Source organism: Chroicocephalus ridibundus, chromosome 7 (assembly GCF_963924245.1).
Source record: "Chroicocephalus ridibundus chromosome 7, bChrRid1.1, whole genome shotgun sequence".
Classification (NCBI taxonomy): domain Eukaryota; kingdom Metazoa; phylum Chordata; class Aves; order Charadriiformes; family Laridae; genus Chroicocephalus; species Chroicocephalus ridibundus.
In genome coordinates, this window is record NC_086290.1 from 6,763,069 (window position 1) to 6,778,447 (window position 15,379).

Consider the following 15,379-nt stretch of genomic DNA (forward strand, 5'->3'; position numbering starts at 1 on the left):
TGATGAGATGAAAAATTGAAGATTATAGAAGCAATTGAATATTATAGAAAGGGAATACTGCTAGGAACTAACGGCGTAGAAGACCCCTTTGGGGTCAGCAGAAGGAAAAGCAAGCCCAGCACTGCAGTTTCCCTAGCAAGACAGGGGGATTCATCCCATGAATTCAGCATCAGCGCATCATCTGCATCTTGTGCGGTAGGAACACCGGGAGCCCGCCACCCCGACCCTGGCACTGCGAGAACAGCATTTTGCCAGAAGGAAAAGGGGGCAAGTCTGGGGATGAGGGCAGCACAACACTGTTTGTTCTTCTTTCCATTTTAAGCACCTTTTTGTTCTGTTCACACGTTTTGTAGGAATAATTGCAGCCAAAAAAGTTTTTCTTTGTACATTATGGCAAGAGGAAATGGCCTCAAGTTGTGCCAGGGGGGTTTAGATTGGATATTAGGAAAAAATTCTTCACTGAAAGGGTTGTTAAGCATTGGAACAGGCTGCCCAGGGAAGTGGCTGAGTCCCCATCCCTGGAGGTATTTAAAAGACGTGTAGATGTGGTGCTGAGGGACATGGTTTAGTGGTGGACTTGGCCGTGCTGGGTTAACAGTTGGACTTGATGTTCTTAAAGGTCTCTTCCAACCATAATGAGTCTATGATGGCATAAGACAGTCCTGAAGAGAACAAACCCTGAAAGGGGTTGCTCTACACATTCTCCAAAACTTATATTCAAGTTTTAAAGGGCCTAAAAAGTTAGGTGATCACTTCTAACCTGTTGAAACACAGATCCTGCTTCTGACCTCGTGAGCACATGTTCAAGTCTTGCATTTCCAGCAAGACACCTCTCTCACAGCGTACAGGAAGAATGTACGTGGGCAACGTGTTTCTACATTAAACTGCAAATCTGCTCTTCACCGAGACCTGTGTGTTTGACTCTGAAATCTAACGCCATTCCGTCGCTACCAGAAGTAGTTATTTGCTTCCTGATCGCAAACAATTTTGCATTAGGCTTAGCTTGGCCTAGTCACGTTTCTGAAAAACGCTGAGCTGTGCTCTGGGGCTGGGATCACTCAGCACGTCTTGAAGGCTGGGCCTTGCTAAATACAGGCAACTTGGCACCCAAAACCAACACACCAAAAACGTGGCTCTTTGGGTGGCCTGTCTCAAATTAAGAGCACAAATGGGCATGTTGAATTTGGAAAAAATGGAAAACACCAGAAAAGACAAATGTACAATAAACGTTTTCGTACCTAATTACAACACCAGAAGCAGCTGAATAAGGGAGGACTTTAAGCTTAAAGTAGTTGGGAATTTAAGTGGGGGAAAAAACCAACAAAGGGGAATGGAAAATTGTGCTTTTCTATTTCACTCCATCTTTTAGCAGAGGTGCCACTTTGCTGTTCAGGATTTCCAACATCCTTAGACATGATTTTATCTACCAAATGTGCGAGCAAAAGGTGTCTGTCCCCAGACCTCAACCTGTCCAGAGATTGACCCATTTCTCACCATGGATGGCTCCCATTGAGCTTTCTGCATCTTCTGTAAGCTATTTTGAGTAAAAACCTTAAGCTTTCATGGGGCAGCAGAAGCTACTCGTTACAGTAGTCCGAGTGACTGCACTGCGTCACCCTTATTGGTATAAAAATAAATATTAATGGCTCCTTTTGTATTTTGACCGTTTTATTTTCACACTTTATACATAAACTCTTTCTTTCTGTTTCGGAACAGGTATTTTGTGACGCTAATCAGGTCGTACAAGCCACAGACGTGCTGGAGTGGGAAGACAAGGATGCTGCAGAGACACTGGTTGACAACGTGGTCCACTCCAGGATCATCAATCCTTTGCGCCTGTTTGTTAAACCGTCTCCGGTTCTGAAACACGGCCAGGTGTCCTACTCAGACAGCATAGAAAATTTTTGGGATTGGTTGTCCAACATCACGGAGGTTCAGGAATCTCTCACACGAACTAAACGCAGGCCTATAGTAAAAACTGGGAAATTTAAGAAAATGTTTGGATGGGGCGACTTCCACTCTAACATCAAAACTGTTAAGCTGAACCTCCTGATCACAGGGAAAATCGTCGATCACGGCAATGGGACCTTCAGTGTTTATTTCCGACATAACTCCACAGGTCTGGGAAACGTTTCCGTAAGCCTGGTGCCACCTTCCAAAGTGGTTGAGTTCGAATCATCTCCACAGTCAACACTGGAGACCAAGGAATCCAAGTCCTTCAATTGCCGAATCGAGTACGAAAAAACAGACCGCGCTAAAAAAACTGCCTTGTGCAATTTTGACCCTTCAAAGATCTGCTATCAAGAGCAGACTCAAAGCCATGTCTCCTGGTTGTGTTCCAAACCATTTAAAGTTATCTGCATTTACATTGCTTTCTACAGCGTAGATTACAAACTGGTGCAAAAGGTCTGTCCTGATTACAATTACCATAGTGAGACTCCGTACTTGTCCTCCGGCTGATACAATCGCGGGTAACTGTAGAGATACAGCAGCAGGCATAGAAATAAGCATTCCCATTAACCTTTTGGAGAAGAATATGTTTTCCTATCAGGTTAAAAAGTCTTTAAAAAAAACCCAATGTAGCTGTGTATGTGCTGTATCGTAAATAATCACGCTCATTTTCATTTGAGACCATCGCATTTTAGCTCTCTCGTCATTAATAAGGGAACTACCAGGCAGGCACATGACAAAAATCAAATAAAATTATGTCTGTACCGAACGTCGGTCTTGCAAATCACTTTTTTAAACTAGACTCGATGGCAGAGAGGTTGCCTTTTACTTGACTCGGACAGCACGTAGCAGGATGCTGTTTCTCACTGGGAACTGTAGAAGATGACGATATAAGGAACAAACGGTGGCGCAGACTCCCAGCTGCTTATATACAAAATCCAAATAAACAGCTCTGCCACTAATTTCATTAAGAACGTTACACGCACAGGGCTCAAGGAATCAAGGCCAAATACTAAGAGAAAGAGCTATTTCTAGGACAAAAGAAAAAAAAAAAGGAATCTGCATTTCTATGAGTTGTAGTAGTTGTAGGTAGTCAGTGAAGTGAAGAGTGAGTTCTTCCTTCAGACTTCTTACCCATGGATATGCAATGACACAATTAGACATGGACGAGCTTTAGTTTATTAGGCCCACCAGGGGTGCAGGTTTGGTGTACACGTCTTTCTTCCGTGGTCACCACTGGTTTCGGTTCTTCTCGACTGTTTACATATACACCCGTTCTAGTTTGACGGTGACAGGGACCATACACACCTTGGAAATGGATAATCTCTGTTGAAGTCCGACGATAACAGGGGCTGGCTGCCGCGTAAAAGCAGCCATGATCTTACTGTCTACCCCTCGTAGCACTGTGTTGCAGTAACGAGAACACATCACAGCATAAGGACAGCACCTGCGCAAGCTTTCTGCTTAACGGCACCCCCTTGTCTTCCTTAGCACCGCACTGCGTACCTTAAGTCAAATTATAAGCAACCACAAATTAAGAGGACAACAAAAATCTATGCGTCCTCACTTCGTAGAGCCGGTTTCAAACAATTACCGTCAACGTAAAAACACCCAGCCAGACTTTCCCCTTCGCACAGAGCAGCACCATCGCACCGCCGTTAGCTGTAACCCCGCTGCGGCCGTTGGCTCCCGCGAGGCCGCTTCCGGCGTCAGGCCCCACGCCAAGGCGCTCGCCTCGGGCGCTGATTCTGCCGCTGCTGCCAATGTGCTCCCGTAGCTCTCCGTGACAGCGCCGTGTCACGGGGGCCGTGGAAGAAGCCGGCTGAGGAAGTGCTTTTTATTGCCTCCAACCAAACTTACACGCAGGGCCCAAGAGGTTACACACCGTTAAAATACCCCATGCAAGTGGTGTGCACGCAGACGAGCGACTGACAGCTCGCAAGGACTCACTCAGGAGATTAATTCCGATTTCCTTGGTGAAGTAAAAAAAAAAAAAAAAAAAAAAATTACTCCGTTAAAAATATACTACAAGTAACCGGCTAATTTGTTTTTCTCTTTAGGTGACATATTTAAATGTGTGGTTTAGTTTGATCAATAATCTAAATGTTTTCCTTCATCTTATTTCATACAGAGTCTCTCCGCGTCTAAATGACGTTTTTTAGTTTGTCTATTACTGTCGATTCCTACAAGATGCTCTACTTTGTATTCTGTATAGCGTGTCCTCGTTCCGGCTGTATATAAGCTTGGATTTATTGCTAGGAGTTCAGTGGTTGATGCTTTTGTAACTTAGCTGTAAGCCATGATTTTATTGCCATGTATTTTTACTGGGCACTGTAGGCAATTCAAAGAAAACCCTACATGCTATTTATTGTAGAGTATGTGGAAATCATGTATGTATATACACTTAAATATGTGTACATATACAGAATATATGCGTACATGTATTTGTATGTAAATAAAGAGAGTTTACTAAATCTGGCACTTGCTTGTGGAATATTTTATTTTAGGTTTGGTTTTGGGTTTTTTTTAAATATATATTAAGACACAAAGTAGAACTAAGACACTGCCACACTTGACTGAACATGCTTCCCCAGCTGGAATTCGTTTTTCTGGGAGATATTTAGGTACGTGCTGCAGTGAACTGTGCTGTCCCTAGTCGGGATATTCGAGAAATGAAGCGAATGGTTTAACGGAGACGATCGTGAACTGTTTAATAACTGCGCACGACACATTACAAGTGAAGGCCCATCAGTCCACGCGAGCAAACCTGCTTCAGCTCCTCCCAAGCAGGAAGGCGCTGCAAGACGGGGCAGCCGCTGCCGATTCAGCCCTTGCTCGGAGTTGCCCATGGAAGCGGGAGCTGGATTCTCCCCCCTGGACATCCTCCCACAGCCACGGCCCGGGCTGAGGGTTCTAGACCTCAGGGAGACAACCCGGGACCTTGCGCAAAGAAACATCACTCTGGAGGCGCCTGGAGATTCACAGGGAAAAGCTATTATGAATCAAGGGACAAGCGTTTTAATAGATTTAACCCCGGAACACAGAGAAGACATGGACCCAACTCGCAGCTTTTCACCTAAACCAACTCTCGGGCTCCAAGCCAGGCTCGGGACGGCGCCGTGCCATCAGAGCAGCGGAGAAACGGAGCCCCGGGCCCTGCCAGACCTGCCCCTGGGAGCCAGCCGCAGCCTGACCTCCAGCACAGCACGGGGAAGAGCTGCGAGTCCCACCGAGGAGCCTTCCCACCCCCAAACCTCCTCATGATACAGGACCGACCATCAAACCTCCTAACGATAAAGGAACGACCATCTTCAAACCCGCTCAGCTCCTCCGCGCCTCATAAACACAAACCGGTTTGTCGAAAGCCAAAGTTTGCTGAAAGAAGCAACGGCACAGAGGGCCCGGGCAGCCAGGAGAGGTGCCTTTGGAGACCTACCGTTGGCTTTAACGCAGTCCAAGTGTCTTCCCCAGGGAGAAGCGAAGCCTCTGCGGCACCATCCAACCACTGCGGTGAGGGGCTGGTGCGGGGGCCCCGGGAGAAGGTCGCAGCGCTCTCCTCCCACCGAGCCCCGGCACGAGGAGAGGGAGGGAGGGAACCTCGGTACCAAACCCACCGACGCCAGAGAACTCCCCACCACGCTTTTCCCAATCACCATATTTAAAACAAACAAAAAAAAAAAGCAAAAAAAAACAAAACCAAAAAACCCAGCTCAAAAGCTTTATGGGTGGGTTTTTTCAGATCAATTGTAAGTAAAAAAGCACGTGCAATCTTATTGCAGTTAAAAATCAGATTATGAAGAAATTATTTACACCTAGCAAGGTAAGCAAAACGCAATCCGATGAATTGAAGGAAGTGACAGAGTTCATTAGGTCAAATTTCACACTGCCCATGTAAATAAAACTAAATTTAATTTGATTTCACACGGGACAGGCTGTATTTAAAAAAACAACAACAACAAAAAAACAACAAACATTTTCCTATTTAACTACTTTAGACAAGTTTCAAATTTCAATGATTGTTCCTCTCATGACTCTTATTCAAAGGATTTTAAAATAAAAATGTGGAAGATTAAATACCATTTTTTTTGGAAAGTGTCTCAAGTGGGCAATGACGACTTAGGACCGCAGCAACTTTAAAAGTTTTTAATACCTGTACTGTAATGTAAGCCAAATCTCAACAGTATGGTTTTGCGTGCATTTATGTCGATGCAAATAGGTATTCAACCGCCGTACTCAATACCCGTCTTCTTGTTCTCCCCATTCCGTGGATAGACGTAGAAAAAAATCCCCCCCCCCCGAAGCTAATTCATGATCCATGCATAAGCATCAGCGTTTTTCCTTCAGACGGCCCCACCGTAGGGTGCCGCGGGAACCACGCGCGCTCAGCATGTCCTTTTTTAATCATTTCCATTCGAACAGGGAAATAACTTGGTTTGGGGTTTTGTGGGGTTTTTTTGTTTGTTTCTTTCTTTCTTTTTTTTTTTTTTTGTTTGTTTCTCTTTTTTAATCCCTGAATAATTTCATCCTGTGGACCCTTCTCATCTCCTTTCAGCCCCGGCTGGTGGTGGGATGCTGTCGTGAGCCCCTCCGTCAGCGGGACCCGGGGCTCTGCCCGCCTGCGTGCACGCGTTCCCGGGCTCTCCCATCCCGTGGCCACGCTGGGCTGCAGCGGTGTTTGAGACAGAAAAAAAAAAAAAAAAAAAAAAAAAAAAAAAAAAGGCAAAAAGCGGAGGATCGCTCGCTGTGAGCTCCCTGGGGTTGCTACGTTTTCTTTTTCGGGGGAATTTCCCGGGTGGCGCTAAAAGAACAACCCCACGCTGCAACCGGAAAAACCTCCCATAGCAACCAGGAGAAGGTGTTCAGTGCGAATCAGCATCCTGTGCTGCTGCCTTTTTTTTTTTAATTGTAATTCAAGGACATTAGAATTTGCTATTTGTTTTACGCTCTGTTGACCAGCATAATCTGGATAATGTTTTATTTATAGTATAATAATGATTTGTCATTACCACTGTCCCTATTCAAATATGCACAGTTGCAAAGACAATAACAAGTCGCATATACTAAGTAGCTCAATGAAACACACATCAATCAAGTAGATTTTTAGCTGTAGGGTGTCTCATTTGAAAAAAACCCTAGACTTTGCCATTCCCGTCTCTCCCGTGAACACCTCTTACGCACAGCCGCCAGAAGCAGCCTCCTGTTCGAAACAGAGCAGATAAAGTGACGTTTCTTATGGATTGGCAACTAGCACTATATTAGACCAAAACCCTAGGAGTTAAGGTAACCCCCTCACAGGAGTACAAAAACCAAAATCACAAATTTGTATCACGTGGAGTCCTGTGTCCAGTTCTGGGCTCCCCGGTTCAAGAAGGACAGGGAACTGCTGGAGAGGGTGCAGCAAAGGGCTACCAGGATGCTGAGGGCACTGGAACATCTCTCATGAAGAAAGGCTGAAGGATTTGGGTCATTTTAGTCCGGAAAAAAGATGGCTGAGGGGGGATCTTATCAACGCCTATAAATACTTAAAGGGTGGGTGTCAGGAGGATGGGGCCAGGCTCTTTTCAGTGGTGCCCGGGGACAGGACAAGGAGTAACGGGCACAAATTTGAGCATAGGAAGTTCCACCCAAACATGAGAAGGAACTTCTTTCCTGTGAGGGTGGCAGAGCACTGGAACAGGCTGCCCAGAGAGGTGTTGGAGTCTCCGTCTCTGGAGACATTCCAAACCCGCCTGGAGGCGTTCCTGTGCCACCTGCTGTGGGTGACCCTGCTCTGGCAGGGGGTTGGACCAGATGATCTCCAGAGGGCCCTTCCAACCCCTGCCAGTCTGGGATTCTGTCCCTGGTGGATTCGGGTCTCCGGAGTCACTGAACAAACGTTAAACCACATTTCACCAGGTATCTTACAGGAAAGATGGGGACAAACTTTTTAGCAGGGCCTGCTGCGATAGGACAAGGGGTAATGGTTTTAAACCAAAAGAGGGAAGATTTAGACTTGATAGAAGGAAGACATTTTTTACAGTGAGACTGGTGAGACACTGGCCCAGGTTGCCCAGAGAGGTGGGAGATGCCCCATCCCTGGAAACACTCCAGGTCAGGTTGGACGGGGCTCTGAGCAACCTGATGTAGTTGAAGATGCCCCTGCTCATGGCAGGGGGTTGGACTAGATGGCCTTTAAAGGTCCCTTCCAACCCAAACTGTTCTGTGATCTCCCTGTTGCCTATGCAGCCCAGCTTGCTGCAGGTGCAAGGAACACACCGGCTCCGCGGAAGAGGGATCTGAGGGACTGGTTTTAGGGAAGAAGAGGTGAATTGTCATGAAAGATCCCGCTTCAGTCAAACCACACCTCACTTGGAGGGTCGCTGAGCACAGGTCTGCAAAACCCGCTCAGATCTGCGGCCAGAAGCGATGCAGAGTGAACAGATTCTGCTGGATGCTGCCGGCAGCGCGGGACAGCATCTTCCTGCCGGGACTGCTCCCACCGACCACGTCCCACAGCTCTCCCGCCCAAAATACCGGGGGGGGTTTCAGTCAGAAGCAAGCCTCCAGCTGTTGGTACTCTCAAGCAAGAACCCCAGTCGTTTAGACTGAATTTTGAAGGGGAAAAAAAAAGAAACAAAACAAAAAAACCCCAAAAAACCCACCCGCAAAAAGTGTTTTTCCAAAGATGTAATTCAGTCTCCAACTCAGCACAAATCCAGCTGCAGCCCAATTAAAAAGCAGCTATGTTCATGGGAAAACACTTCACTCAGGGAAGAAAAAAAATCTACCTAAATAACGTTGGTAGGACTCTTAAACAAGACTCCAAAAGAAATCCCAGCACCTGCCTTTTCAACACTAATGAAAGAGCCCAGCGGGTCAAACAGACAGTATTTTACACGGCTCTCGGGTTTTGTCCTAAAGTCAGAAAAAGAGGAAAAAACCCCAACACTAGTTCAGGGACTTTTTAATATATTTTCTTCGTCTTACGAGAAACGCACGTCCAGGATTCCTCACCCAGCCCTGGGAAGCTCAGTTATACTGAGAGTTCAGGGATGACCAGCATCCCTTAAGTCATGCTTTAAGGGATGCTTAAGTCCAACGGCTCAGCCACCGTTACCTGCAGGGAGCGGAGCGATGCGGGAAGCATGGAGCTGGCAGACGGGGAGAGCGGGGTCTCTTTGGCTCGGGAGCAGGCAGGATCGGGGAATCTCACCCAGAAACGGGCCATCGGAACAGGGCACAGGACACCACGGGACGCAGCCACGGAGGAGAAACTGCGCAAAATCCACCTCAGAAACATTTTCTCAGACATCCCACCACTCTCCTCCGCTCACTTTAACTGTTGTCGGAAAACAAGACAGTTTTATTACCAGCCCGATCCCAGACTAACATCTCCTTTCAATCATCATCCTGCGCATCTGCCCTTGGCAGCTCCACATTTCAGCCACCTCAGACGCAAATCCCCTTTCTCCATTCTCTTGCCTCATTCCCAGACAGTCCGTGGCTCTTTCATCGCTACGCAGTCAATTAAGCTTTGGCTACCTTATCTTAACAGCTCCAAATAAGCTGGTGATCTTCCTGAAAGGTGATACGTTATAATTGGTTCCAAATTGGCAGGAAAGAGAATAGCGAAACGTGAGACACGGAGGTTATTTGAATTAGCCTTGAAGTTAAAAATGGCCAAAAAACCCCCCCACACCTAAAGTTATGGGGGTGTTTGCTTCGATCTTCTAGCGTTGGTCAGGTTTATGTCTCCGTTCCAGCCGGTGTTAATTCCCAGGAAACAAGACTTGGGATCCAGAGATCCTACAGACAGCAGTGATGCCTCCAGCTCCCAACCGCCGGGGATGAAGTAGGTCCCCTGTGCTCGCGAGCACAGAGTCCCATCGGGGCACAGGGTAAGGGGTGCCAAAGCCTGGCCCAGGGCACAGTTCAGGTGCCCAGGCTCCACAGGTGTCCCTATCTACACCTCGACAATTCTTCGAAGTCTACAGCTCAGACAGCCCCAGGCAAGCTCAAAGCCAACACCTCTCTCTTGCTACCAACCGGGACACGGGAACATCACAGTAGGTTTCCTGCAACCCTTGTTTTCATCCCTGTGATGAAAGTGATAAACACCAAAGCAACCCCAGGACCAGATAAATGTCCCAATTATGGGGTTTTTAGGTGGGTGGGCAGTGATTGCACCCCCTTCCATCCAATTTCAAAAGCCCCTGATGAAATGCAACTCACCCCGAGCTCATTCTAGAGAATGACAACGGCATCTCCTCGCGGGAGAGGATGTGGGGCTCTCCACCCCAGACAAGATGCCCCTGCTGACCCACAGAGTGGAGGCCAGGGCCCCACGGGGGCGGGGAGCGGGCGATGGTGCAGGCCAGGAGACCCCAGCTGCAGGAGCCGGCAGGGCTCCCACCACGGGCTACCAGCCCCCCGCGCCGGTGCCGGCTCTGGAAGGCCAAGCTCTGGGTTAACCCAGGGACGTGGCAACAGCAGCATTACCTTCTACAGTATTTGCCTAACAATTCACATTATTTCCTTCTAGCCTGTCCTAAAAGAAAAAAACCAAAAATTAAAAAAAAAATCAGATTTTCAAAGTGTGTCAAGCTGCTGTAACCTGAGCACGAGCACACGTGTTTCGGCTTAGTACGAGAACGGGTCAGTGAGGAGCCTTCCGCCTATCCTAAGCCAATGGCACTTCCCCTCTTCCACCACCTTTTCATTTACGGAGTATCTGGAGCAGATGCGATGCTGAGCGGACTTGCACCGCTCACCTGGGACGCCAGTGCAGAATATTTAACACAGATTTCTGAGCAGGTAAACCAAAGGATTAAAAATATTTCAAGTTGTCACATTGAAGATGATAAGCAAGTCTATTTATTCCATAGTATTTAAGACTACTTAATTCCAATCCACTTCTTATGTCGGATATATTTAACTGTGGCATTTCTGACTTCAGTCACTGAAGATTTGGATTAGCCAAAGTAAAACAAGTTGCCTGGGCACCAGAGCTTCCTGGAGGCAATGCCACGCAGGGCGATTACTCTGTCCTGAGGGAATACCCTCTTTCTCTTCCTTGCTTTTAAAGAAAAGATACCATAAATGCTAGAGCCACAGGGTTTTGCCACGGCCAAGCACAACCCGACTGCTCCGAGTACAAACGGCACCGCAGATGGGATGGAGGGATGGAGGGATGGAGGGATGGAGGGATGGAGGGATGGAGGGATGGAGGGATGGAGGGATGGAGGGATGGAGGGATGGAGGGATGGAGGGATGGAGGGATGGAGGGATGGAGGGATGGAGGGATGGAGGGATGGAGGGATGGAGGGATGGAGGGATGGAGGGATGGAGGGATGGAGGGATGGAGGGATGGAGGGCCAGCCAGCCGTGTGTCCAGACATTAAGGGATACATATTTTATTTGGCAAAAGGAGCGGAGAGAGAGATATATTTTGATTCACCACACCAGTTATCTATAAAACAAGCAGAGCCTCTTATTTAAAATACGAGTATTGAACTGTGTTGCCAGGAGCAGATTAATTGCAGCTTCCAGGAAAAACTCTGAGCTTATTTCACGTTGACTTTTATTCCCACTTGAATTAAGTTCCTTATGTTACACCAACTCATTTGAATTTTTTGAATTGGTTTTGCATAGTATCATTTACCGATGTACTATCTTTAATTACATAACACACATACACTCTCCAACTGCATTATTAATGAAAGTGTTTTTAATTAAATGGCTCTCAGCATAATATTCAGTCATTAATTTCACATGCTCAGGGTGTGGAGAGATTCTGTTCCGATGGTCTGGGGAAACTTTGTACTTTAGATGAGGGATACTTCCAAAGTGATAGTTTTAGAGTGAAGTTGGAAATCATTATGAGCACTGAATTACCCTCTCAGCAGCTGGCACCGCAGTTCTGCTCTGCTGGGTATTATCTATTCTCCAGCTCAAGTGCTCCTTTCGCTCTGCCGTGCTTCGCCACTGCTAATTTTCAAATGCCTCTCGCTGGATTCGCAGATATTCCACAGTGAATAATATCAGAGTTATCTTTTAGGAACACTTTATACTTGGACAACGGCACTAAGGCTGCACCCTCTACAATAAAAAGCTCCGCACCCTCCTTTCTAATTACGTATCGCCCACCTGCCTCCACTCGAAAGCCTTCAGTGCCCCCAGAAGCGACAAAGAGCATTTGTGCTCTCGGGGACTGGGCTTTTTTCTGCCCATCCGCCAGGCGGAGGCACAGACACACACCAGTACATCACGCAGGCTTTGCTGGACGCATCCCCAGTATTCACCAGCTGCAAAGATTGCCAATTATGGCCGAGAGACAGAAGAACAGCATTAAAACTTCCCCCCCCACCGAAAAAAAAATAGCACAAACTTAACATCGCCTTACTCAAAGATGGCAGTAGAGCTCTCCTCCAGCCCAGCTTGGGAAAGAAGCCCGCCCAAGCAGTCCCATACGGGCTTTTCCCCTCCAGAAAGGATTCATTTTCACCTCAGTTTATGCCTTCTATTTACTGATTAAAAAAAAAACAAAAACCAAAAAAACCAAAAAAACCCACTACCTTTTTTTTTTTAAAAAAAGTTCTAGGACAGCATTTTCCAAGACAACTTTGGAAGTCTTGGGAAGTAATTTTTCTGTCTTTCTAGAAATGTCCAAAGGAACTTGAGAGGAACAAGACTGCACACTACTGTATGTGTTTGACTCATGAATTTTGTGGTAAATTTCTCCATCTTCCCCAAAGGCAACTGCATATAAAACAATATTGTGGTAGGACCGTTCCTGGGACTCTTATCACCTGCTTAGTCTCTAGGCAATTAAGTCCTAGCAACTCATAGTCCTGAACCTTTGCTTTTGAGCAATTAAGTCCTTCCTGAAAAACTGTCCTCTAATTTCTTAGGCTGCGAAGCCTTTTCCCCAGTACCAGTAGAGGGGCGTCTTTCACCCATCCCATTCTCTGGGAAGGACAGCAGCCTGGCGTACATCTAACCTACTGGTCCCTCTCCGCTTCAGCTCGATGTCCTGCTGTAAGGCTCACGCTCGTGGATTCCTCTCCCTGCTCCGCTGCCCTACAGCCACTGTCCTCTTTGAGCTCGAGGTTGGCCCTTCCAGCTCTGCTCCAGGACCCTAACTGCGGCGAGATACCTGCCGCGAGCTCTCCTGGTTTCCACCTCACTTCAGCCGAACAAAGGAAACCTCCTGAAGAAGGAGAGTGGACAGACAGGGAGGGCATAAATTAGAATAAACGCTCAGAAACCTTCTGGAAGATGAAATAGATCCCTTACTTCCTCAGGAACCGAAAGGACTTTAGGTAGTCAGCTCAAACCCTTGCTAAAAAACATTGTAAGGCTCATCCCAGGGTCACCAGGTTTTCGTGTGCTGACTGGAGAAAAGCCGCGGGGGCAGAGCACAGCTGGCTGCCAGGGGCTAGCGGCAGCAGCACCTCTGTTTACAAAGCCACACCATTAAAGACGGTTGCTTCGCAGGGTTTTTAATGGAAAGAAAAAAAAAACAAACAAAAAAATTAGTAAAAAAATCTAGTATGTCAAAAAGATACTATACATGGACCTCCAGTACATTTAAAATTGATTTTAGAGACGAGAAATAACTCTAGTATTCTTACATGACAAGACTAATAATAATACATGCCCACATTCCCAGCATTGCATGTCTACATAAAACATTGCACCATAATGAAGATAATTGAAAGTATGACTTTCATCAATATTTAATTAGTATTTGGTGCTAACTCATTATTTCGGTACAATTAATTTGACATCTTGCTGTACGGCCTGCAGAGTTTTCCTTCTAGAGGGCTGTTTTATTGGTGGGACATAAGTAACACTAGACACGTGCCCCTTCCCCGAGGCTTCTAGAGGACTATGAAATATGGAGAATATGACTGACATTTTAATCTACTGCAGGATACAAAAGCATAATACTGAAGCTCAAAATATGCGTATTTGGCTAATGCATTTTTGTAATAAGGGAGATATTCTACTATAGTAACATTTGCAGAAAACGAATTGTACCGTCGTCACGCCTGCCTCTTCCTCACTGAACCCCCTGGTTTATGTACCCAGTGACAATTCGGCAAACCGCACCAGCAGCGCCTTATGCTAGCAATTTAAAACCTTCATAACGAACAACTTTACGATAATTTTCCATCAGTGTGTAGAACCCTCTATACAAAAAACGCAGATCTTCAGGTGATCACAGAATATGAGATGCCTGGGATATGCAAGAGCAGGCAGATGAAGGATGCTTCACAGCCATTTTGTCAGTCCAGCTGGTAAAATTACTTTCGAGAGATGTTAGTAACAGATATAACGTGAAGTGCAGAGTTTTCTTTCTACATCCCCAGAGAAGCGCTCCCCAGCCAGAGGGCACTACAGTTAGGAAATGGGGCATGGCCAGCACGAAGGAGGAGATGGAAGGAAGCAAGCCGGCTACCGCTCTCGCTGAAGGAAGCTGGAAACTGCGTCTGTTCCCAGGCGTTGGCAAAATGTACGACTGGACTTTCAAAACTGTTGCAGCGCGGTCACAATCGTCACTCATTGGAAATCTGACCAATTTGAAGCATCTTAACAGCTGGCCGCAGCCCCCAAACTTGCGATTGCGCTCTAATCGTTCTTTTCCTCCACTTCAGACATTTGAATGAAGTGTTTAACAAAGCTTCGACGAGTGTGATGAATTCTGAACCCATACTAACGGCTGTAAGCGTGAAGGTTTAAGATCTGCTGTAAGAGCTCCTTTCCTTCACTTTGCATATGCTCACTTTTTATATTAAACATAATCCCCTGAAGCTGATTGAGTTTTGGAATTTTCCTTACTTCTACATTTTCAAACATGTACTACTGGCACATGGTTTTTTTGGTTTTGGTTTTTTTTTTTTTTTTAAAGGAAAAATGGTTCTTTTTTATTGATTTTTCCAAGCAAAGGCAAATCTAAGGAATAGATTCGGTAACTGTTAGTTTTGAAAACTAGTAAGACAGTAATACTCACGCCTAACATGTTTCTCAGTCACTTGGGCAAGCGTCACTTTTAAGACGTGGGCTCTTGCATGTGTTTTTGTTCAAGTCCCTTTACGGGGCTCCAGAAGGACCCACATCACATCAGCGCGGTCCCTGGGCAAGGACCAAAGGAAGAGCCCGTTCCCCTCCCGGCGCCCCCTGCAGACCTCCCCCGGCACAGGGAGGGCAGCCCTGCCATACGCCTACTCAGAACCAGGCTATCGACCACAACGCACACAACAGAGACGGGATCTATTTCTTACCATCATTTCTCTTCGCCTGCTCCCTCGGCAGCTGTTACCCAGGAGTGGAAGAAAAAAAAAAAAATAAAATTGCAAGGTGCAAATGGGAGTGTGTTAGCTTACGACGTGAAGAAGGTGTCAAGTCCCTCCAGCTCAAATTCACTGGAAATAAAAGCACTCCTCAC

General features: G+C 46.5%; 1 protein-coding gene across 1 annotated transcript in view; it reads left to right on the forward strand.

Annotated features, from left to right (window-relative positions):
* The window catches only part of NXPH2 (neurexophilin 2), a 43,228-nt gene extending 38,804 nt beyond the window's left edge, over positions 1–4,424 (forward strand). The window contains exon 2 of the mRNA XM_063342274.1: positions 1,717–4,424. Coding sequence (XP_063198344.1) covers positions 1,717–2,460 — 744 coding nt within the window. The 3' untranslated portion in view covers positions 2,461–4,424. The remainder of the gene's footprint in view (positions 1–1,716) is intronic.
* The last annotated feature ends 10,955 nt before the right edge of the window (positions 4,425–15,379 follow it).